Source organism: Sorex fumeus, unplaced genomic scaffold, assembly GCF_029834395.1.
Source record: "Sorex fumeus unplaced genomic scaffold, SorFum_2.1 ptg000041l, whole genome shotgun sequence".
In the NCBI taxonomy this organism is placed as follows: domain Eukaryota; kingdom Metazoa; phylum Chordata; class Mammalia; order Eulipotyphla; family Soricidae; genus Sorex; species Sorex fumeus.
The window spans coordinates 8,944,905-8,967,779 of record NW_026606098.1 but is presented as its reverse complement, the minus strand read 5'-3'; the positions used below and the strand labels follow the sequence as shown (position 1 = coordinate 8,967,779).

The following is a 22,875-nucleotide window of genomic DNA, read 5'->3' as shown; positions in this document are numbered from 1 at the left end:
GGGTTCGATTTCCAGCATCCCATATGGTCCCCTGAGTACCGCCAGGAGTAACTCCTGAGTGCAGAGCTAGGAGTAACCCCTGTGCATCGCCAGGTGTGACCCAAAAAGCAAAAAAAAAAATAATAATTTTTTTTTCCAGCCCTTTTCTTCGCTTCAATGTTAGGTGGGGTCATTAAAGATCAAGCACGCAGCCTAGGGCTATGGATCGAATACAGAGCCGGGAGGGCGCTTGCCTTGCGTGGGGAGGCCCGGGTTCTAATCCTGCACCCCATACGTTACCCCGAGCCCTGTCAGGAGTGATTCCTGAGCTTTCAGGGTCATTAGTAACCCCCAAATATCACCGGTGTGGTCTCAAAACAAAAACAAACGAAAACCTTTCACGGACGATTTCTTCACGCCAAGCTTGGGGTCAACTGAGCTGAATCTTTGTCCACCACCTTCCTCCACAAAAACCACGAAAGCTGCACCCTCAGAAATGTGGGGTGATGGGGTGTGGGGATGACCAGGCCAGGAACCGTTTGCGAATAGGGGCTTAAAGGGAGAGAACGACTGAGGGAAAAGCATTTTCTACACTGCTGGGTTTAAGCCTGGAGTGCGCGGGTCCCCACAGTACAAAGCGCTCCCTGCTTTGTGTGTTGTATGAAAGGAGAGAAGGGGAAGCAAACCCAAGGGCTGGAAATCTGGAGTGTGAAACTTGGGCCACGGCATTCCTCTGAAACGCCACGAGAGGGAGCTGTGGGGTGTTTATGTCGCTTCCCAAAGACGTTTCTCTAAGAAATGTCCACCGCTGGTTCTGAGCTCCTTCTAGAACCTGCCATAGCACCCAGGACGCTCCAAACTCTGTGCTGAGGGCAGCCCGATCCTCGCTCACCACAGCCCCCCTGCAGTGCTGTTCCAGCAAGCCACTCATGTTTGGGGTGTTGGAGGCCACAACAGATCTCAAGGCCACAACAGATCTAAGGGTACTCAGGACACCCTAAAGGATGGTGGGATTGAACCTGGCTGGTCACAGGCAAGTGCCTCCCCTATATTAATCTGTCTTCCTCCCGACCCTGATCTTAAACGTTTGCTGTTTCGGTCATCTCCATACCCCATCACTCCACACATCTGAGGCTGCCAACTCCCCCCTCCCTGAGAGTTTTGGGGTTCCTATACATATGAGAAGTCCCAAAGTCCTCTGTTCCCTGTTGATCAGGGTGGCGAGGCCAGATTCAACTCTGGCATCTCCAAAATTTGGGGTGAAGTTACCTGCTGTCAGAGGAACCAGGGTGGGGTGAGGTAAGAAGAATGTTCATTAACTCAGTAATAATGAGCCTAAGGCTGGGCAAACTCTTTCCGTGGATATGAAATACACCCCTCTGCCAAGAATTTTTACATTTTCTTGTGGGTTCGGGTGGGCCCGAGGGACTCTGGGAACCGTTAGCAGTGTCTGGTACTGTACCTCGTCTGCCACCAGCAAGACAAATATTTTGAAAAATGTAATGAGATGGGGATGGAGTGATAGCACAGCGGGTAGGGTGTTTGCCTTGCACACGGCCAACCCGGGTTCGATTCCCAGCATCCCATATGGTCCCCTGAGCACTGCCAGGAGTAATTCCTGAGTGCATGAGCCAGGAGTAACCCCTGTGCATCGCCGGATGTGACCCAAAAGGCCAAAAAAAAAAAATGTAATGAGAATTTCTATGTGCTCTTGTCTCTGAGCAAGGCAATTGGGAACTGCTGTGCTATGTGTCTGGCAGAACCTCTTTATAAGTGTTTCCTGTTCGTGTGGCCGCCACAGCCCTACGCCCCGCATTCCTGAGGGTGCTCCCTACCCTGAGCCCTTTGAAAGAGAGTGTGAAAGCAAGATTCAGCTCAGTATACACCAAGCTTGCATGTGCAGGTTTCTGTTGACATTAAAACTGAGGCTAGGGGACTGGAGTGGTAACACAGTGGGTAGGGTGTTTGCCTTGCACGCGGCCAATCCAGGTTCGAGTCCCAGTATCCCATATGGTCCCCCAAGTACCGCCAGAAGTAATTCCTGAGTGCAGAGCCAGGAGTAATCCCTGAGCATCGCCGGGTGTGACCTAAAAAGCAAAACACCAAACAAAAAAAAACTGAGGATATTTGTTTTCTTGTTTGTTTATGGTTTGAGGGCCACAATTGATGATGCTCAGGGATGACTCGTGGCTCTGTACTCATTAATCACTCCTGGCATGTCTGGGGATCATATGGGGAGCCTACGAATGACCAGGATCCCCTGAATGCAAGGCAAGAGCCCTAATCGCTATACGACCGCTGCAGGGATTGAAGCTCCTGCGTGCTTGATCCTTAATTAGCCCATACCTAACATTGAAGCAAACTCACGGTCACGGTCACGGTCCTCCCGTTGTTCATCGATTTGCTCGAGCGGGCCCAGTAACATCTCCATTGGAGACTGTTGTTACTGTGTTTGGCATATCGAATACATCACGGGTAGCTTGCCAGGCTCTGCCGTGCGGGCGAGATACTTTCGGTAGCTTGCTGGGCTCTCTGAAAGGGTCGGAGGAATCGAACTCGGGTTGTCCATGTTGGCTGCCTGCAAGGCAAATGCCCTACCGCTTTGCTATCACTCCAGCCATGTGAGGGCCATCTGGCTGCGACATCTGTCACCCCACTGATCGCCAGGGTTGATTCGGCTGATCTGGCTGGCTAGGCGGGTGTCCCCTTCTTCCCTCACCGCTCCATGTGCGTCCCTCCCGAAGCTGCGCGCTGGGTCGAAGAGGACGGCCTTCCCCGATAGAGATGGACTGGTCTTAGGTCGAGGGTATACGAGTAGCTGCGCTCCCCTGCTAGAACCTCCAAACAAGAAGCAAACTCAAGGGTGGAGATTTCTTAGCGAACCGGGCCTGGGGAGAAACGGAAACACCCAAAGCGCCACCTCGTGGCATTTTGGTGGAACTGACGCGGCCCGACTTTTCCACGCTTAAGATTTCCAGCCCTTTTCTTTGCGTCAATGTTAGATATGGGGTCATTAAGGATCAAGCACGCAGCCTACGGCAATAGATCGAATACTGAGCCTGGAGGGCGCTTGTCTTGGATGGGACAGCCAGGTTCTATCCCTGCAGTCATTCTGTTCCCCAAGCACCGTCAGGAGTGATTCTTGAGTGCAGGGTCAGGAGTAACCCCTGAATATTTCCGGGTGTGGTCCCCGAAACACAAACAAAAGCCTTTCACCGAGGATTCCTTCATAGCAAACTCGGGGGGTTACTGGACTGAATCTTGCTTCCATCACCTTCCACTGAAGCAAATTCAGGAGCTGGAAATCTTAAGTGTGTGAAACTTGGGCCAGGGCATTTCCCCTCTAACGCCATGAGAGGGTGCTGTGGGGATTTTCTGTCACTCCCCAGGGACGTTTCTCTCAGAAATGTCCACTGCTGGTACTGACTTCCCCCAGAACCTGCCATAGCTCCCCAGGACCCTCTCATCTCTGTGCCGAGGGGAGCCTGATCCTTGTCCACCGCCGCAGCCCCCCCTCCAGTACTGTCCCAGCAAGTCACTCATGTTTGGGGTGTCAGAGGCCATAACATCTCAATGCCACTCTAAGGGGTGCTCAGAACACCCTAGAGAGGGACTGGAGCTATAGCACAGCGGGTAGACCACCCGCTTTGCATGCGACTGACCTGGGTTCAATCCCAGCATTCCATATGGTTCCCTGAGCACCGCCAGGAGTGATTCCTGAGTGCAGAGTCAAGAGTAACCTCTGAGCATTGCTGAACGTGACACCAACAAACAAACAAACAAACAAACTTCTAAAGGATGTGTGGGAATGAACCTGGCTGGCCACAGGCAAGTGCCTTTCTTGTAACTGTCTTCCTCCCACTCTTTTCTTAAACGTTTCCTGTTTCTTAAACATCCCCAAACCCCATCACCCCACATTTCTGAGTGTGACCATTTCTCTTAGCCAGAGTCCTGTTGCCCCCACGTATGGGATGTCCGAAGCCTGCATCTGGCTTGAGGGAGGAGCACTGAAGAGTTTCACCTGGTAACTCCCAAAGGGTGGAGTGAAGCCGTGAGCTGCAGAAGTGCCAGTTATGAGACAGATGGTCCACTCCTGCCCTGGTACTGACCTCCGCTGAGCCTCTTTATTTGATCTGGGGTTCGGGGTGACTCCCCCATTTGTTTCTGAGAACCCTGAGGAGTGCCTGAGCAAGGCGATTCATTTTTTATTTTTTTGCTTTTTGGGTCACACCTGGCGATGCACAGGGGTTACTCCTGGCTGTGCATTCAGGAGTTACTCCTGGCGGTGCTATATGGGGGACTATATGGGATGCTGGGAATCGAACCCGGGTCGGCCGTGTGCAAGGCAAACACCCTACCCGATGTGCTATCTCTCCAGCCCCAAGGCTATTAATTTTTTTAATTTTCTTTTTCCTCTCTCTCTCTCTCTCTCTCTCTCTCTTTTGCTGTTCTCTTGTCTCATCATGCCGAGCACTGAAGTTGCTCTCTCTGCCTCAGTTCGAAACCCCCCCTTTTTTAGATTTCCTGTATGGTTAGCCCCTACCCCATTATCCCTATCACCCCACCGTTATGAGGGCACCCCCTACTCTGATTGACATGGAACCCCCATTTTCTTTTTTTGGGGGGGTCATATCCAGCGTTGCACAGGGGTTCCTCCTGGCTCATGCACTCAGGAATTACTCCTGGTGCTAGGGGGACCATATGGGTTGCTGGGAATTGAACCCGGGTCGGCCGCATGCAAGGCAAATGCCCTATCTGCTGTGCTATTGCTCCAGCCCCAAGAGCCCCCGTTTCCTGTGCTGAGGTTGGAGCAAAGGTGTCAGTCGCTGAGTCGGGTTCAGTCCCTGGCACCCTGTATGTCTGGGAGAGAGACCTGTGGGGAGAGCGAGCCGCCAGCCATGAAGGACCGGGGTCATGGGCCGCGGGGCAACCGTGATTCGAGACCTTTATGAAGGGCCAGGGAGACACAGCGGGTGGCCAGCACTTAGGCTGCGTCCAGCTCCTGCTCAGGCAGAGTGGCCCCCGAGTCCCTGGGTGTGGCTCAGTCCGGCTCCAAGGCGGAGGTGAAAAGCCACTCGCTAGGCGGTCAGCCTGTGGACCGGGCAGTGGGTGAGGCCCAGGTCCTGGGCGTGACTGCACGTCCCCAAGAGGCCAAGACCCGAGGTCAAGCTTGCTTAGATGGACATCCCTGAGGTCGGGGGTGCTGCCCAGTGGCCGTGGCTGGTCCTGGCTGTGCACCTGGGGGTCACTTTCTGATGGGGCCCCTGGCACCTTGGGGGGGGTGCTTGGGGATCGAACCCAACGCTGGCGCTCGCAGCAAGCACCGTGCTCCAGGCCTGCCGGCTGCAGCCTGTGCAGGTGAGAGGATCCCCTGTCATCAGGGCCACATCCCGGGACCTTCCCGCAGCCAGCCGAAATCCCTGAGGAAAGGATGACGAGGACTCTGGCCCCAAAGCCCTGGGATTCAACTTTTTTTTTTTTAATATTTTATTCTTTTTGAATGCCATGCAAGAATTCACAGTCCCAAGCCCACAGTTATCAAACAAGGTAGGAAAAAGGAAAAAAGAAGCCAAGGGAATCAGTGTTGGTGTTTTTTTTTTTTCTTCTTCTTTTTTTTTTCTTTTGTTATTTCAAGCAGGACCAAATGTCAGGAAAAAAATGCTTCTTTTCTCAATCGTTAAATTTTTTGTCCTTTTTCAAATGGTTTATTTGTTGGTAGATTGATTTCTGCAGGCAGTAAATAGTAGAGTTTGGTATAACCAGCAAGCACTCCGTGTGTGTCTGAGAACGAGATTGGGGTCTGGGGGGGTCTCAGAGGGTCTCTGCGCTTGCGCGGCAGCTTCTCCCGCGGGCCACCAGCAAGTTACCGGGACAAGGACAGACTCAATTCAGATGATAAAACTCATCAATAGAAGCGACAGTGTTTTTTCTCCCCATTTTTTTCTTTTTAAAAATGCTTTTTTTGTTTTCTTTTCTTTCTTTTTTTTTTTTTTGTTTTTGTTTTGTTTTCATCCCTCCCCCCTCCCTCCCAAGTTCTCCAAAAATGGCTGAGTTAATTCGAACCCGTGTAGGCTGGGTGGTTTGTCTGCCCTGCCCCCCGCCCCCACCCCGGGGTCCACCGAGGTGCCCCTCCCCACCCTCCGTCGTGGCGGTGTGGGGGTGCGGGTCAGGGCCGGGTTGGGGGTGGGAGGCGGGACTGCACCCCATGTCCCCACCCCGCCCTTACTGCTCAGGCGTGCGTGTGTGCCCCTTCAACCCAGTCGGCTTGGGGTCCCCCCGGGTGCGCGCCCCCAATCCCCTTCCCTGGTCCTCCAGAGTCCGGGGAGGTGGGGGGCGGAAGGTCATAGGACGGTCCCGTCGGGGATGCGAGGGGGCCCCTCCGCGCGCGGGGCGGGCGCGGCTTCTCCCCGCGGGGGGCGTGTGCGTGGGGTGCGTGGGGGAGGCCGGGCGGGCGCGGGGGTCCCCCTGCCCGGGCTTAGCACCAATCGTCGTCCGTCTCGCTGTAGGCTTCGCGCAGCCCTTTGCGGGCGGGGGGCCCGCGCGGCCGGGCCAGTCCTTGGGCCGGGTAGTAGCCGTTGGGGAGTCTCCGGCCGTGCCGGGACTGGGGCGCGCACGGCCGCCCCGCGGCCCGGGGAGTCCTGGGCGAGTGCGCGGGGGCCCCGGGGCACGCGTGCCGGGCGCTGGGGGGCGGCCCGAGCCCCGGCTCCTCCCCGCCGCCCGGCCCGTCGGCCTCGTCGTAGTCGGAGCCGCGGTAGTAGCCGCCCTGGTCGCGCCGGGGCGCCCCGTCGGGTGCGTGCGCCCCGCTCCCTGGCCAGCGCGCCCCGCTGTGCCGGCAGGCGCGCGGGGACTCGCTGCGGGCCGGGCCCGGGCCCCGGCGCTCCGAGGCGGGGGAGCGGCCGCCGCCTCCTCCGGGAGGCCCCACCGGGGGTCGCTCCCCGGGCCCGGGCTCGGCCCCGGGCCCCGGGTACCTCCGCGGGCCGCCGGGCAGTGCCCGCTGCTGCGCCGCACCCGCGCCGCCCGCCTTACGGATCACGGGGGAATAGGACACGTGCGGCCGCGGGGTGCAGGGGGTCTGGGGGAGCTGGCGGCGCCCCCGCCGCGGAGTGCTGGTGCCAGACGTTGAAGGGGCTGGGCTTCCGCTTACGGAACTACTGCCCTACACGAAAATTAAAACAAAGGGAATCAAAAAAAAAGATACGACGAAGAAATAACCGGGACGGGACGGGAAGGGACGGGCGGGAGACACGGGGGCGCGGGGAGGGGCCGCCGGGGCGGGCGGGGCAGACGAGGGGGGGCAAAACCAACACAACAAAGTGGGAGAGAAACGAGAGACGGAGTCGCGGTCAGTCTCCGGGCCGGCCGCAGCCCAGCCCGGCCGGTCTGAGATCCACTCGGGAGGGGCGGGGCGGGGCGGGGCGGGGCGGGGGAAGGCGGGTGCGAGGAGCGGGGCAGGGGAGGGGGGAGCAGGGGCGCCCTCCTCCCCTCCCCCTCCCGCCCCCTCTCTGTCCTCCCTCCCTCTCCTCCTCTTCTCCCTCCTCCCTGCGCTCCTCCCCCGTGGCACCCACCTGCCGGTGTGTCATGTGCTCCCGGCCCTCGCTGGGCGAGCGGGACCAGCGCTGGTCGCGGGCCCGGGGCCGGCTGTGCTCGGGCCGCTCGGGGGGCGGGTGGTGGTGGTGGTGGTGGTGCCGGTGCTTCCGGTCCTTGGGCCGGCCCCGCTCCTGCTCCCGCTCCTTGGGGGGCAGGTCCCCGGACTGGGTGGTCACACTCAGGTCAGTCCCCAGGCCTGGGCAGGGGAGACGGGCGTGGGCGTGAGGCGGGGCGCGGCGGGGCGGGCGGCAGGGGGGCCCACCTGTGTCCACCGGGCCCACCTGTGTCCACGTCGGTGTAGCGGCCGAGGGAGCGCTGGGAGGTGCGGTGGCCGCGCTCCCCGCGGGGCCGGGGGTGGTGGCGCTGCGTGTCCTCTGGCGGGACCCGCTCCAGGGAGTAGTCGTCCAGGCGCCGCGCCTTGGGGCCCAGCACTGACGCCGAGCGCTTCATGGGGCTGCTGTCCGAGATGGTCTGGGGGCACAGCCGCAAGCCGGTCAGAACCGCTGACCCCCAGGACCCCGGCGCAGACCCGCCTGCCCCCACCGGGTGGGGGGCGCGCGCGAGGAGCCCCAGCTCAGCTCCGAGCTTGGGGCCAGCCCAGAGCGGCTGCATTATCCCGCGGGCATCCTGGCCCCTTTCCGCCCCCCAAGTCTGGCTCCTGGAGGGGGCTCCTACTTCCTGCACACCGGGGCTTATGCGAACGAATGGACAGGACAGGGGGGGTGGGGGCACCGGGCCTCAGGCTGGGCCTGGACCAAGGCAGGGACTTTCCGGGACCCTGAGGACCTGCCGATGTTGGGGGTCCGAACCCCAGAGAGAGAGAGAGAGAGGTGGGGGTCCGTGGTCCGGGGTGATGTCGAGAAGGGGCGGGGGTGCCCTGGGCACAGAGGACACGGCAGCAGGGCCGGCGCCGGCCGGGAGGTACATACACTCAGGTTATTCCCACGCGGCCGGCCCCGTCGCCTCTGTCGCAGCCCCAGGGGGTGGTGCGCACAGAAAAATCAGAAAGAAGGAAATAAATACACGAGCCAGAGGGGTGGGGAGAGAGAGGGCCAGAGACAGTCGGAAAGGAGGAAGTGGAGAGCGGAGAAAGATGGGTGACAGTTCCGGGGGCCTGGGGAGACCCCAGGAGGCGGCATCCTCCCTTCCGCGCACAGAGGAGACCAAGATAGACAGTCAGATGGCAGAGGCTTGAGACGACAGGAGGGAGAGGGACCAACGCCTCTGGCCTCAGAGCTGCCTCATGCCATGCGCCAATCCTGGCTGCAGCTGACAGGCAGAGCTGGGGGCGGCCCCCACCAGCGCCAGCTCAGAGCTGGTGGGCTGGGGGCGGGTGGGTCCTAGTGGTAGGGGGCAGGGCTGGCACATGCAGGCTGGGGACGAGGCCCCCAGGATCTCGCGGTGCCGGAGGAGGCCAGGCCCCTGCGCACAGCACAGCACAGGGCAGCGATGCGGGCAGCCCCCCCCATGCTTCTGCACCTCAGGAGGGGGAGGGCGCATACCCCCACGCCACCACCAGAGGGCGCTATAGCTGGCAAAGCTGCCCCCCCCCCCCCTCCCGCGCCCGGCGAACCTGCCATCCCTGCGAGGACTCTGCAGCGCGGCAGCCCACGCGTGTGCAGCTGTGGCGCCATGCTCGCGCCCGCTCGCGTTCAAGCGGCGACACAGCACAGGCGCACGGAGCACACACACGGACAAATGCGCGCAGGGCCGATGCTCACGTGTGCTCACGCCCCACACATGCACGCACACACTCATGATACACATGGCCATGCACGCATGTGCGGACCCATGTGCACACACGCGACCGTGCATGTGAGTGCACACACGTGTGCAGGACAGTGCCTGTGTTTAAGCTGTGTAACACGGGCACATTTCAGGGGATATGTAATCACCTCTGTGCGAAAATGTGACGGTACGTGTATTTGAGCTGTGTGTAGCCTGTGAGTACATGACGGTGCACGTGTGTAGGCTGTGTGAGCACACACAAGTGGTCCGTGTTTGTGACTAGATGTGTCACAGTGCCTATATGTGGGCACACGTGTGTGCACGTGCCAGAGCATGAATGTGAGCATACATGCATGCATGTGAGTACACACGTGTGCGTATGTTGCTGGGGCATGTGTGTGAACTATCGCAAGCACACCCACATGTACGTGTGCATGCATGTGAGCTGTGTGTGCGAGTGAGCCATGTGCAGGTGTGATGGTGCCCGCATATGAACGTGAGTGCACCATATACACATGTGTACTGGATCACATATGCACGCCGTCTGTACGGGAACAACAGCACATGTGGTGACTGCGTGTGTGCATGTGTGTGTTCATCACCACAGTCTCCCAGTTTTCAAGCACCTGCTCCCCCTCCCCCCCCCCCCCGCCTGTGCCCCGCCTCCTGTGCCCCGCCCCTCCCCGCCTCCCAGCACCCTGGGGAACCTCCCCCCACCCCCTCGTCGCAGCCAGAACTGGCTTCCAAGTGCAGGCTGGGGACGAGGCCCCCAGGATCTCGGCCATGGCCCATGGGGTGCTGGTGCTGGGGTGCCCGGGTGGAGGGTGGTGGCGCTCACCTGGTTCTCGGCGGGGAGGCGGGGCATGGAGGTGGCACGGGCCTGGCCATCCATGGGGAGGTGGTGCTCGCTGTCCGAGTAGCCGTCTCTGCACATCTCCCGCATCTCCACAGACTGTGGGCACGGGGCAGGGGTGAGCCGTGGAGGGGGCACGCGGGACTCCCGGGCCAGGGTACTGGGGGGGGCGCGGGGCAGCACCTGTGATTCAGGCTGGCTGTTGGGCATGTTGGCGGGGGGCCCTCGCTCCGGGCTCCAGGCTCCTGTCTTCTGGAACATCTCCTGGGCGCGCTGGGTCACCCATGACGGGCTATCCTTGAGGCCACCCTCGTGAGCCATCCTGGGCAGGGGTGTGGGACAGAGCCGGGCACTGGGGGCATGCTGGTGGGGCTGGCCCAGGACCCCCGCCCGACTTCTGCCCAGCGGGGACACTCACAGGCCACCTCCAGGCTCCAGCTGAGTGGATGGCAGCGCGTTCTGCCCGGGGCCCCCTTCCTGAGTCGGGGACGGGGGCTCCATTCGCTGGAACATGAGGGGCGTCCGGTTCTGGGGGGAAGAGAAATGTGGGCTGGGCCAGGGGAATGCCCAGGCCCAGGGCTGGCCAAGGCTATGACTGATGGCACAGTAGGGGGTACAGGGGGGATGCTTTGGTGCCCCCCAAGAAACCATTGAATTCCACAGGAGCCATGAGGAAGGGCCACACCCATCAGTGTTGGGGGACACAGAGCTGTGGGGGCTGAACCCAGGGAGGCCTGACTCTGGGCCATATGCCCAGCACGCCAAGTCAGACGGTGCTCAGGGCTCACTCCTGGCAGTGCTCCCAGGGCCCCATGGGATGCCCGGGATTGAGCCCGGGCAGCCACGTGCAAGGCCGGCACCTTCCCCACTGTCTGACTGCTCCAGCTCCTCGAAGTCATTCGGGGACTTGGTGGCCCTGCCCGGCAGCACACAGTCAGATGGACGCTCCCTTCCAGGCCACCGCAGCTGCCTGGACGTCCTACCACCCCTGGCCAGCAGAGGGCGCCGCAAGAGACATCGTAAAGCCATTTCCGGGCTGCAGCGTCTCCACCTCCTGCCCAGGTAAAAGTTCAAGCCCCACCCACAGCGGAAGACGCTAGACAACCCCTGCCCCGCCTACTCTTGACTCCCACTGCCCTTCTGGCTCTGCACACTGACCTCTTCGCTGTCCACGGATTCGGCTCACTGCTCTGCCTCAGGGCCTTTGCACGGGTTGTTGGCCCTGTCCGGTAGCAGCCCCCTCACCCCCACGCCCGGCTCTGTCTCCCCCTCTCCATCACCCGGACGGGGTCCCCACCTGCTCCTCGCGCATGGCCTGGAGCTTCTTGGCCTTGCTCTGCCGGTAGTACTCCATGATCATCATTGCCGCGTAGATCTTCCCCACCGTCAGGTCCGTGGCTGGGGGGCGGCAGAAGGTCACTGAGACTGAGCACCGCTGGCTTGCACCAGCCGGGCCACCCCCCTCGCCCGGCCCGATGCTTACACTTGTGGGGGGTCACCAGGAGGTCCAGTGTCTTCTGGGACAGGTTGGGCCAGATGGCCATCATCTCCTTCCTCAGCTCGGCATCCATCTGCTGCTTGTCGGCACCTCCTGGGCACAGAGGGGTCATGAGGGGGGGCACCATGGGCCGTGGGGGGGCTCATGGAAAAACAGCCGTGTCACCGCAGGGGTGGGGGTACCCAGTGGGGACACCGGGCTCATATTGACGCCTTTGCCCATCTGCTTGCCAGACACGGGAGGTGCCTCCGAGGGCCTCTGCCTCACCTTATCTGAGCGCCCCCAACCCTGGGACGGGGGCACAGTTCAAACATGTCCCTAACAGGTATGGAAGGGACACTGGCCACATAGTTAAAGCAAAGACCTTGCCCCAGGACCCACAGCTCAGCCCCCAAGGTCAGGGCGTGAGGCCCAGGGGACGCTCCCCTGCACAGCCAGCAGAGGGCGCCAGCGAGGACCCCGCCAGCTCAGCCCCCAGGTGGGGGTGTGGGAGGCTCAGGGGACACTCCCCTGCACAGCCAGCAGAGGGCGCCGGCGAGGACCCCCCAACTCAGCCCCCAGGTGGGGGTGTGGGAGGCCCAGGGGACGCTCCCCGCACAGCCAGCAGAGGGCGCCGGCGAGGACCCCCCAGCTCAGCCCCCAGGTGGGGGTGTGGGAGGCTCAGGGGACGCTCCCCTGCACAGCCAGCAGAGGGCGCCGGCGAGGACCCCCCCAGCTCAGCCCCCAGGTGGAGGCGTGGGAGGCCCAGGCGACCCTCCCCGCACAGCAAGCAGAGGGCACCAGCGAGGCGGGAGCCGCGGCCACAGAGACCAGGTGGGGGGCGGCCGGCCCCCCGCCCTCACCCTTGGCGATCTTGATGTCCAGCGCCGTGCGGATGAGCGCCATGAGCGTCGAGTTGAAGTGCACCGTGTTGTCGTCCGCCACGGGCAGGTCCATGCGGAGCAGCCTCTGCAGGACACCGGGGTGCGGGGTCAAGCCCGGGCCCCCGCGGGCCCCCCCCCCCTCAGGCCTCACCCGCCCCGCCCGCGGAAGGGGCCTGAGGAAGACCTCGGGGGCAGCTCAGCTCCTCCAACCCGGCCCGGCCTCTACCCTGGGGACCCCAGGCCCGCTGGCCCCCGCGGGGGGCGTGGCACTGGGGCTCCCCCGGGCGGCCCGCGGCCCCCGAGCTCTTCCCCGCGGGCCCCTTCCGACCCCGACCCCGGGAGAGAAGGATGCAGGCGGGTCAGGAGCAGAGCATGCAGCAGCCGGCGGGGTGGGGCGGGGCGGGGAGCGCCAGCTCCCACCCCAGCCCTGGCCGGGCCCGCACTCGGGGAGAAGCGCCCCCTGGCAGCATGCGAGCGGTGACACAGAACGGCAGACAGGTGACGCATGCGACGGAATCTCGAGACTCAGTCATAGCTCCGCGGGAAGTGGGTCTGGGGGTGGGTCCGGATTGGGGGCGCTCTCCTCGCAGGCCGGGGTCTGCCCGTGGCCCAGGAGAAAAAGTTCTCTCTGCGCCCCAGGAAAAGGGGCTCTGTGTCCCCCACGGGTGAGAGTGGAGGGCAGGGGGCACGGGGCTGAGGTCACCTCCACAGGGCACTCAGGGTGGGACACGGGAGAAAGGGAGAGAGGCCGGAATGGGGGGGCTGTGGGCCCGATGCTCGCCTGGCACAGACCAGCGGGTTGTGCACTGCTCAAGGAGCTTTCGAAGTGCAGTTTTTTGGATGCCAGCATGGCCGAGAAGCGTGTGACCCCACGCGAGCATGGCATGGCCACTCATTCCCCGCAGAGGGGCTCTGAGCCCCATCACCCGGGCCACATGTCCCTGTCTCCCACACCTCCCCCTCTGCTGGAGGGTTCGGAAAAGGGAGCCCGGGAGGGGCAGAGGGAGGAGAGGCAGGGAGGGAGGGGCGTTGGGCGGCAGCAGGATGCGTCCTCCCCGAGGGGGTGGGGAGAGACTTTGGACAGGGCTGGGGGGCTCTCCTCCACCCAGAGTGGACCAAGGGGTAGCGGTGGGAAATGAGGTCACAGGACCGTTTTGGGGATGGGGGAGACAAAGTTTCCCTGAGGGTCTCGTGGCTGGGGGTGGACAGAGTCTTGGGGTGCCAAGGGAGATTCCGGGGTGGCCGCCGGCCGCTGGGCTCCATCAGCTACATGCACCCCCCGCCCGCCCCGGCCGCATGGGTGCTGGTCTGCCCAGGGCCCCTGCCAAGGCAGCGTGCACGGCCTGCGCTGGGTGCCACGGTCCAGGGGTCCGGCGGCGGCCCACCTGCCCCGTCTGGAACAATGAGAGGATGTTGGGGGGCGAATCTTGGGGGAGGGTGGGGTTGAGTGGCAGGGGGCAGGGGCTGAGGGAGCGACTCCGGGGTGAGCGGGGTGTGGGGCCAGACTGGGGTGCCCCGGGAGGGGGGCTTGAGGTCTGAGATCAGCTTCAGAGTTGCCTGGATTTGGGGGACGCAAGATACAAAAGACATCCCAAGGTCTCTGCGTCTCTGGGCTGGGGGGGGCAGCGTCACCCCACAGCGCACGCGATGGCCATGGCCGGGGTGCGGGCTGTGGGGGGCTGGGGGCCATCCCCTCAAAGCATGGCTGTGTCCAATCTGGGTCCGGGGCGCCCAGGGGCTCCCCCCTCCCCCCTGCGTGTCTGCCATAATGGAGTCTCAAAGCACCAAGACACACTCACCAGAGCGACAGGCGGTTTGGGGGGATTCGGGGCACAGTGGGGAGAGGCCGGTGGCTTAGGGTCAAAAACGAAAGAAGAAAAAGGGAAAAAAACAAGAACAAAAAAAAAAGAAGGGGGAAAAATAAATGAAGAAGAAGTAGAAGGAGGAGGAGAAGAAGAAGAAGAAGAGAAAAGTAAGGCTGGAAAGGTGGCCGGGCGCCGGCCGGGCCGGGCGGGGTAGCTACCTTGTACGCCATCCGGGCGGGGCACTTCTTCCCCAGGCCCAGAGGCGGGGACATGTGCCGCAGCATCTGGTACATGTCCGGGTAAGGCATGCGGCCCCTGGCAGCGCCGAGACACAAGCACAAAAAAAAAAAAAAAAAAAAACAACGGGGTGCGGGTGGGACAGAGAACCGACGGCGAGGGTGGGGAAGATACGGCAGCGGAGGGAGAAACACACACACACCCCGACCACAGCCCCCCAAAAGAAAACGAAACAAACCCAAACCCCCCAAACAAGATAAATGAAAATGGCCCCCCAAACAAAACAACAGCCGCCCTCCAAATCCTCACAACCCCCAAACACAAGACAATGGAAACAGAAACCCCACGAACAATCGCCCAAAAGCAAAACAAAAACACCGTCACACACACAATCCTCCGAACAGAAACAACTCCCCCGATGACAGAGACCGAGACCCCGGAGACCCCCAAACAAAAGCCACCCAAACCAACCGACCAAATCAAGAATGAAAAAGTCAAAGGAGAAAAACCACAAGACAGCAACGCAAAGGACAGCGAGGGACAAAGAAACAGGGTGGGCGGAGGGCAGGAGGGGCTGGCGGTGGGGGGAAAAACGGAAGCCAAGGTCATCGAGGAACAAAAAAGGGGTCACTTCTCTGCTTATGAGCAGGGGGAGAGAGAGAAAAGAAACAGAGGTCAGATTTCATCCAGGCTCCAGGGAGGGGGCGCTGGGGGGCGCTGGGGTTCTCTCCCTCTGACAGGCCCGTAAGCCACACTCGGGGTCCCGTGGCATTTAGAAAAATGGGGGTGCTCACTGTGTGCCTGAGGCTGGTCTCTGAGCTGGAGGAGGTCGGGGCGGTGTGGGAGGAGGGCCGGGGGCACAGGGAGGAGGGAGAGTTAGCGGGGATGGTTGTGGGGGACGTTGTGAAGTCCCGATCCCGCCCCCTCATGGGTCTGATTTGGGGGGCTGCAGAGACTCCCGGGTGGGCAGCTGGGAGCAAGCGGGCATGGCTGGGGCGCAGCAGATGGTCCATGCGTCTGGGCGCGCCGGGCATTCTGTGGGCAGAGACTCTTCGGCTCTAATGCGCGGCCGGCTCGGTGTGGTCCGTTTTAAGAGATAAATGTGTGTGTGTATATATATATATATGAAATATATATATGGGGGCCCCAAGCCGCGCTCATTCCAGGGGGGGGCAGCGCGGGCGGAATCGGACCTTGCACGCCACCCTATGTGGGCACTTCTTGCCTAAGCCGAGGGGGGGAGAAATGACTCGTAATAAACTGTACATGTCCTTATAATGGATGCGGCCGCTGCAAGGAGAAGACAGGCCGTTAGTGAGTGCAGGCGGCGGGGCCCCTCGGCCTGCAGGGCTCTGTGGGGAGGGGTCCCCGAGCTGCTTCCTGAGCTCCTGGGGGACCTGGAAGGGGGCAGGGAGCACTTCCGGGACACTTTCTTTTTTTCTTCCCTTTTTTTCCCCACCTTTTGGGTCACACCCAGCGATGCTCAGGGGTTACTCCTGGCTCTGCACTCAGGAATTACCCCTGGCGGTGCTGAGGGGACCCTGTGGGATGCCGGGGATCGAACCCGGGTCAGCCGCGTGCAAGGCAAGCGCCCTCCCCGCTGTGCTGTCACTCCAGTCCCCAGGGGGACACTTTTTGTCAGGGCAGGGCCGGGAGGCGGAGGGCCTGGGCACTACTGACCTCCATCAGAAGGGGACAGTTAGGGGACCCCTGCAGGGACAGCAGCCGGGTGGGGTGTTGGGGCTTCCCCCTACCCTGCACCCGGGCGGGGGTGGGGCACGGAGGATGGATGCAGAGCAGCCTGCAGTGTGCAGCTGCGTCCTGGTTGGCCGGCGTGGGGACCCCCGAGTCTCCTAGATGGGGTGACCTCGCCAGGGACGCCCGGGAGCCCTAGAGTCTGGGTCTCCTTGGCTTGGGGTGGGGGTCCTGGCGTCCCGGCTGGGCGGAGCTGGGCTCTGCTGTCTGCGGGCTGTTCCCCAGCACCGCGCCAGGCCAGCTCCGTGTGTCCCCGCCCTGGTCCGACACGATTCTCACGCTCGGCGATGCTCAGAGGAGCTGAAGGGTCAGGACTGTGGCGGGAGGGGTGCCCACGGAGCGGGGGGATTGGACCCTTTCCTCAGCTTCACGGGCTCCCGAGGACGCCGCCCCCAGGGTGCCCAGCCCCGAGGTCCCGCCCCTGGGTGCCATCCCAGAGGACGCCCTTCCCCGGCTGCCCCGCCCCCGGGCCCGCCCCCAGGGTGTTTATCCCAGCGAACCCCGCCCCCCCAGTGCCCAGCGCGCCCCAATCTGGGGGCTGCCTTACCACGCAGCGGGGTCGTACTCGGCCCACACACGCACGTACTCGTCCAGGTGGTGCGGGCCCAGGATGGAGGAGTCCCGCGTCAGGTACTCGAAATTATCCATGATGACAGCGACGAAGAGGTTCAGCATCTGTGGGGACCCCACGGTGAGATCCGACCTCACACCCGCTGGGGTAGAGGGAGAGGGAACCCCAAAACCCAGAGAGAGGAGACAGGGTGCACGAGAAGGAGAATGAGGGTACGGGGAAGGCCAGGCCCCGCCCCCCCCAAAGGCCCCCTACCCCTCTACAAGACCACAGAGAACTTTACACAACCACCTCGTGTGTCCGGCCAGCACAAAGCAAGCAACTGGCAAATAGTTCTCAGATGGAAGAATGGACAGAGGTGATAGGACTGGGGGATGGATGGACGCACAGATGGATACAGGGTGGGTGGACGGGTAGATAGGTGGATAGATGAGGAATGGGTGGGTGGTAGGTGGATTGATGGGTTGGGGAGTGGATTGGTGGGTGGATGGGTGGGTGTATGGATGAATGAGAGTGTGGCAGGGTGATTGGGTGGTGGGTTGTTGGGTGGATGGATTTGTGGGATGAATGGATAGATGTTGGGTGGGTGAATGGATAGATGGGTGGGTGGGTGGGTGGATGGATGAGCGTGGCTGGGTAGACGAATGGATGGATAAGTGGTTGGGTGGGTGGGCAGATAGGTGGATGAGTGGAATGATGGGAGGGTGACTGGGTGGGTGATAGATGGATGAGTATGTGTTTGGCTGGTTGGACTTTCTCTACCTTATAGCGTCCATTCATTACTGAGTCTAGCTCTTAGCACACAGAGGGCTTGCATCAACCTTGCCTCTTGGATTTTGCAAAACTTAGTCCCTTGTTGGGGGGGGGAGGTGGTCCCTTTCCTTCCGGACCACACTGAGTTGAGGCCATCCCACATCCAGTGGCGCTCAGGGCTGACTCCTGGTCATGTCCCAGGGTCACTGCATTCGGGGCCAGGGGCTGCGCCTGGGTCGCTGTGCCCAGGACAGAGCTCCCCTCTACTGGCTCTCCTGTCCATGGAGACTTTTTTTCATTTTTGGGTCACACCAGGCAATGCTCAGGGCTCACTCCTGGCTCCAAGCTCAGGGCTCAGTCCTGGTGCATTCAAGGAACCATATGGGGTGCTGAGGGTCGAACCCAGGCCATGTGCAAGGCAAGCGCCCTGCTGCTGTGCTTTCGCTCCAGCCCCAAGTTGGGAACAAGTCACGGGGATGCTATGAGCCCCCTGTAGTGGCCTCCACGGTCCCCTTCCAGGACCCTCAGGTCTGGGGGTTGTAGCCATTGGGACTCCCAGAGACTCCAGGATGTACTGGAGGGAGCCAGCATGCCACAGGGTCCCCTTCTGGAGAAGCTCTGGCCTGAGAGGGAAGCCAGGCCTGGGGTGGGGGGCAGCCCCCCGCACGCTCACCAGGAATGAGCAGAGGAAGATGAAGGACACAAAGTAGAAATACGCAAACTCATTGCCGCACTCTGGGGTCAGGATGCCCGAGTTCTTGTCGCAGGGCTTCCCGCTGAGACAGGAGAGCATGATGTTGTGCCACGCCTCCCCGGTGGCACTCCTGCGGGTGAAGAGGGACATCAGCGACCCTGTTTGCCCCCGCCCCCCTCAGACCACCGCGACCAGGAGCGACTCCCACCCGGAGCAGGAGGAGCATCAATGCACCAGTGCCTTTTGAATCAAAACAAGCACAAGTGAAAAATTGCACCAGCATGAACCATCACCAAGCCTGAGCCTCAAAAGCCTCAAGTTTCCTCATCCATCAGAAGGGCTGTAACCCAAAATTCACACCTCACCCCATGGTCAGGAGGATTCCACAAAGATTGGGAAATGCCATTACATGCCTTAGGGATGTCAGCTCAGTTGACATTATCCCCACCCCACCAGTGGGAGAGGACACACCCCTACCGGAAGAGAAGGAACGGACACGCCCCCTCAGAAAGAGAAGGAACCCGGACGCGTCCCCTATTGGAACAAAAGGGAAAGGACACGCCCCTACAAAAGAGCCAGGATAGGACACGCCCCTACCGGAAGAGAAGGAAAGGACACGCCCCTTCAGGAAGAGAAGGAAAAGGACGCGTTCCCTATTGGAACAAAAGGGAAAGGACACGCCCCTACAGAAAGAGCTGGGAAAGGACTCATCCCCTATTGGAAGAAAAGGGAGAGGACACGCCTTGTATTGGAGGAGAAGGGAAAGGACTTGTCTACTATTGGAAGAGAAGGGGGGACACGCCCCCTTCTGGAAGAGGATGGAGAACTCTACTGGAATATGACAGGGAAAGGCCGTATACCCGCTTACCGGAAGAGAAGCATGAGGGCCTGGAAGAAGGTTCGAAAGTTATTGTGCTCAGTGATTTGGAACTCGTCCTCATCGCTGTCCTCGTCCTCCACGTCGATGCCGATGTTGCCAAACACCTGGGGAATTGGAGGATGCTGACCAGCGGTGGCCGTGTCCCCCACCCCCACGGCAGCGCCCTCACAAATCCCTAGACTGATTTTCCCTGCGTGCCTCGAGCCGGAGGAGGGCTCGGGTGCTCACCTGCATCCCGATGATGGCATAAATGAAGAACAGCATGGCGATCAGCAGGCAGACATAGGGCAGCGCCTGGTGGGAAGGAAGGCATGAGGGAGGGTGCCGGGGGCCCTTACCCAGTGTCCCTCTCTCACCCCAGAGCTCTGGGACCGGGCGCCAGGCATTCTGGAGCTTCATGAAACAGTGGCGCCAGGCAGATAGATGAGCCGCCTGGAGGAGAAGGATCTGCAGCCACGGTCCAGCGTGGTTGCGGGGTCAGACTGTGTGTGCGCTCATCTGCTCAGGCCGGCCCTAGGTGGGGGCTCACCTTGAAGGACTGTACAAAGGTCCAGAGGAGAATGCGGATGGTATAACCCTGACGGAGGAGTTTGATGAGCCGGGCAGCGCGGAAGAGGCGAAGGAAACTCAAGTTGATGAAGTTGTTCTGGGGGAGACGGAGAAAGCGGGGTGACGGTCCACCCACCCGCGGGTGCTCAGAGCCATCACCACTTACAGAGACCCCTATATGAAGCCAACCAACAGGAAAAAGCAAGCCAGACCCCCAAATAAGGAGGGAGAGGAGAGAAAGCACTTTTAATGCAATGGTGCGGAGGGGTTTAAAACGAAACAAAAGAATTAAAAGGAACAAAGTCGAGGTGCGGGGTGGGGGGAACGGGAGAGAAAAGGTGGAGAGAGAAAAAAAAGGTACCCACCCAGCCAGACCCACCCTCCAAAGGGAGGAGAAAGAAAGAAAAAGGGAGGAAATGAAGGGATGCAAGAGAGGGGGAGGGGGAGGTCGAAATAACCAAAGAAGAAGAAAAAGAAAATAATATCCGAATCATCCAATCAGGAAAAAAAAAGAAAAAGAAAAAGTAAATCGAGATGGTTTTTACTTCTCCCAACAACCAAATGCACTGAGACGGAGGAGGCAAGTTGCCTAATTCATCACACGTGTAGGATGCAACGACACGAGGGGGCCAGGAGGGGGCGCGCGGGGGTGGTGGCCAGCACGCTCAGGCCGGGGTGCCGCGTGCGGGGCGGGGAGGTGCGGGGCTCCCCAGGGCATGTCGCGCTCCCGGGCCGGAAATGCATCTGTCGACGGGGACTCACCGGGCGCCTGGCCCTGCCCTGCCCTGCCCTGCCCTGCCCGGCCGAGCGGCCCACCCGCTCCTGCCCGCCCTGACCTCACCCCGCGGCCAAGAGCAGCAGCGGCTGGAGCCAACGGGAGAAGCGCACGAGCATCTGTTCTTACCCCCTTGGCGAGCGGGCATGGGGAGGACGGGAGGGAGCTGGGGCTGGTCGGCCGCAGGGCGAGTCCGCGCTGCCCGCTGAGTCGGAGAAGATGCATTTGGGGCCCTTTTCCCCCCGCTCAGGGATGGCTTCTCAGCTCCGGGGACTGGGTGCAGTAGCATAGCGCGGGACCAGGCCTGCGGGAAGCAGTAAGTACGCGGCACCCGTGGGTGGGGGCAGCACCGAGGGGCCGGTGCTAGGGCCGTCCCTGCCCCCAGGGCCCCCTGGGTGGCCCCTGTCTTGGTTCAAGGACCCCTGGGCCTAGTGGCTGTCTCTGCCCCCCACCCCCTGTCCGCGGGAAGGGCCCCGGCGGACCCTGGACTATTGGTGGGGGACAGCACCTGTCCTTCCCGCCGAGGCCTCCAGAGGGCGCTGGTGGGGGAAGCCCAAGGACCGGAAGTCACGCACGGGCTGAATGCCTGAATCTAACTAAGTCCAGCTTCAAACGTTATCTTTTCCCCTCTCGTCTTAAAAAAATAAAGGCCAGGAGGGTGTGCCCAGGATTGGCATACCCGATTTCTGGCCAGCGATTGGGGGTTCAGTGGGGGCTGCTCCTCCCACCTGCCTCCCGGCTTCTGTGTGGCCCTCAGCCACAGGCGGGTGGTCCTGAGACCCCCTGCGGTGGGGAGACTCACAGGGTGCTGGGGGGTGTTTTTAGCCGGTTCTGTTGGCTGGGATTTGGGGTCACCGTGCAAGATTTAAAGTGACCTGTGGCTCCGCCCATAAATGATACAGGGTGGGGGATGGGCAGGCAGATTGTCCCAAATATGCCCACGCCTCAAAAGGTGGGGGGGGGGCGGGGACGGGGGCTCAGCTGGGGAGCCCCGAGAAGCCAAAAGAAGAAAATGAGGGGCTGGAGCGGGTGGGGCGTTTGCCTTGCATGCCGCTGACCCGGAGTTCGATTCCCAGCATCCCATAATGGTCCCCTGAGCACCGCTAGGAGTAATTCCTGAGTGCAGAGCCAGGAGTCACCCCTGTGCATCGCCAGGTGTGATCCAAAAAGAAAAAAAAAAAAGAAAAAGTGAGTTGGGAAGGTGCATTTGAGTGATTCTAAGGGGCCGCAGCGTGGGTGGGGTGTGCCTGGGTCTATCTGATGCTAGGTCTGAGGGTGGGGGCTGAGGGAAGAGGGTGCTGGCCAGAGGCCCCTAAGGCCCCCAGGTTGCGGGGCGGTGGAGAGGGCTGGGAGCGCTACTCTGACACTGGTCCTGAGTGTCCCCTGACCCCCCACAGCCTGGGCCTCTCTCTGACCTGGCGCCCGGCCACCCAGTTCCACCTGGGGATGGGGGAGCCCGACCCCCCCAGCCATGCCCAGAGGTCAAGCCATCCCTTCACGGGGGTGGGGGCACAACATGGAGACTCTGCCCCCCATGCAGTGGCAGGCACGGGGTGCGGGGAAGCGCATGCAGGAGGCGCCGGAGGGCTGTGAGGGGGACATGCGGCAGGAGACACGTGGAGGTGACACTAGATGAGACCCTCCCGCAGACAGCCCTGTCCCGCCTTTCCGCGCCCCCAGCTGAGCAGGAGGACCCTCAAACATCGCGGGGACCCTGGGTCTTGCTTCTGGGGCCACACCCCTCACCCTGGCTCGGGAGGGGGTCCCCAAAGGTCCCTGCAAGCTCTGGCCACAGGCCTCCTCTGCCCTCATCCCACCTTCTCCCGAACTCCGGACCCCACGACACAGCCTTGGGCAAGCTCCAGACCCCCAGTCCCCAGGAGGCCTGCCACAGGGCCTCTCCCCTTGGGAGGGGGTCTCCCTCCTTCCCTCACCCCTCTGCCTAGCTCCCCCTTCGGCTCAGTTCTGGGGCTGAGGATGTCCCTGTTATCCGACTCAACCCTCTTTGGGTGGGCTGGGCCTCCCCCACTGGACTGTGTGCTGTGGTGCGCGCCTGCCTTCCTATCCCCTCAGGCTCTCCATGGGGGCTCACTAGTGTTAGGGGGTGCATATGGGAGGCTGGCTCCCCTGCAGAGATGCCACCAGGGGTCCTTCTAAGGCGCCTGGGGAACAGGGTGCCTGTGAGTGGCTGTCCCGGGCAGGGTGAGAAACGGACGGAGGGAGCGAGGGTGGGCCCGGGAGGCAGGGGAGACTGTCATTGCCTGTGCATGCACGTGTCTGGGCACGTGCTGGAGCGTGTGTGCTGTGTAAGCATGTGTGTGCTGTAAGCATGTGCGGTATGTGAGCGT

The 22,875-nt window shown here is 61.6% G+C and overlaps 1 protein-coding gene across 9 annotated transcripts in view; it reads right to left on the bottom strand.

Moving 5' to 3' along the window:
• Positions 1–6,349: 6,349 nt before the first annotated feature.
• Positions 6,350–22,875, bottom strand: part of CACNA1A (calcium voltage-gated channel subunit alpha1 A) — a 114,756-nt gene continuing 98,230 nt past the window's right edge. For 3 of the 9 annotated variants that reach the window (XM_056119613.1, XM_056119616.1, XM_056119610.1), the window contains exons 32-47: positions 19,733–19,849; positions 19,432–19,497; positions 19,192–19,307; positions 18,303–18,453; positions 16,853–16,980; positions 14,532–14,628; positions 12,488–12,593; positions 11,631–11,738; positions 11,445–11,545; positions 10,566–10,675; positions 10,331–10,469; positions 10,133–10,246; positions 8,496–8,531; positions 7,848–8,037; positions 7,545–7,762; positions 6,350–7,135 (exon numbers count right to left, since the gene is read on the bottom strand). In XM_056119613.1, coding sequence (XP_055975588.1) covers positions 6,455–7,135; positions 7,545–7,762; positions 7,848–8,037; positions 8,496–8,531; positions 10,133–10,246; positions 10,331–10,469; positions 10,566–10,675; positions 11,445–11,545; positions 11,631–11,738; positions 12,488–12,593; positions 14,532–14,628; positions 16,853–16,980; positions 18,303–18,453; positions 19,192–19,307; positions 19,432–19,497; positions 19,733–19,849 — 2,478 coding nt within the window. In that variant the 3' untranslated portion in view covers positions 6,350–6,454. Of the gene's footprint in view, positions 7,136–7,544; positions 7,763–7,847; positions 8,038–8,495; positions 8,532–10,132; positions 10,247–10,330; positions 10,470–10,565; positions 10,676–11,444; positions 11,546–11,630; positions 11,739–12,487; positions 12,594–14,531; positions 14,629–15,743; positions 15,841–16,852; positions 16,981–18,302; positions 18,454–19,191; positions 19,308–19,431; positions 19,498–19,732; positions 19,850–22,875 lie in introns of all 9 variants that reach the window. The other 6 variants (XM_056119617.1, XM_056119611.1, XM_056119612.1 and 3 more) reach the window with 3 other exon arrangements.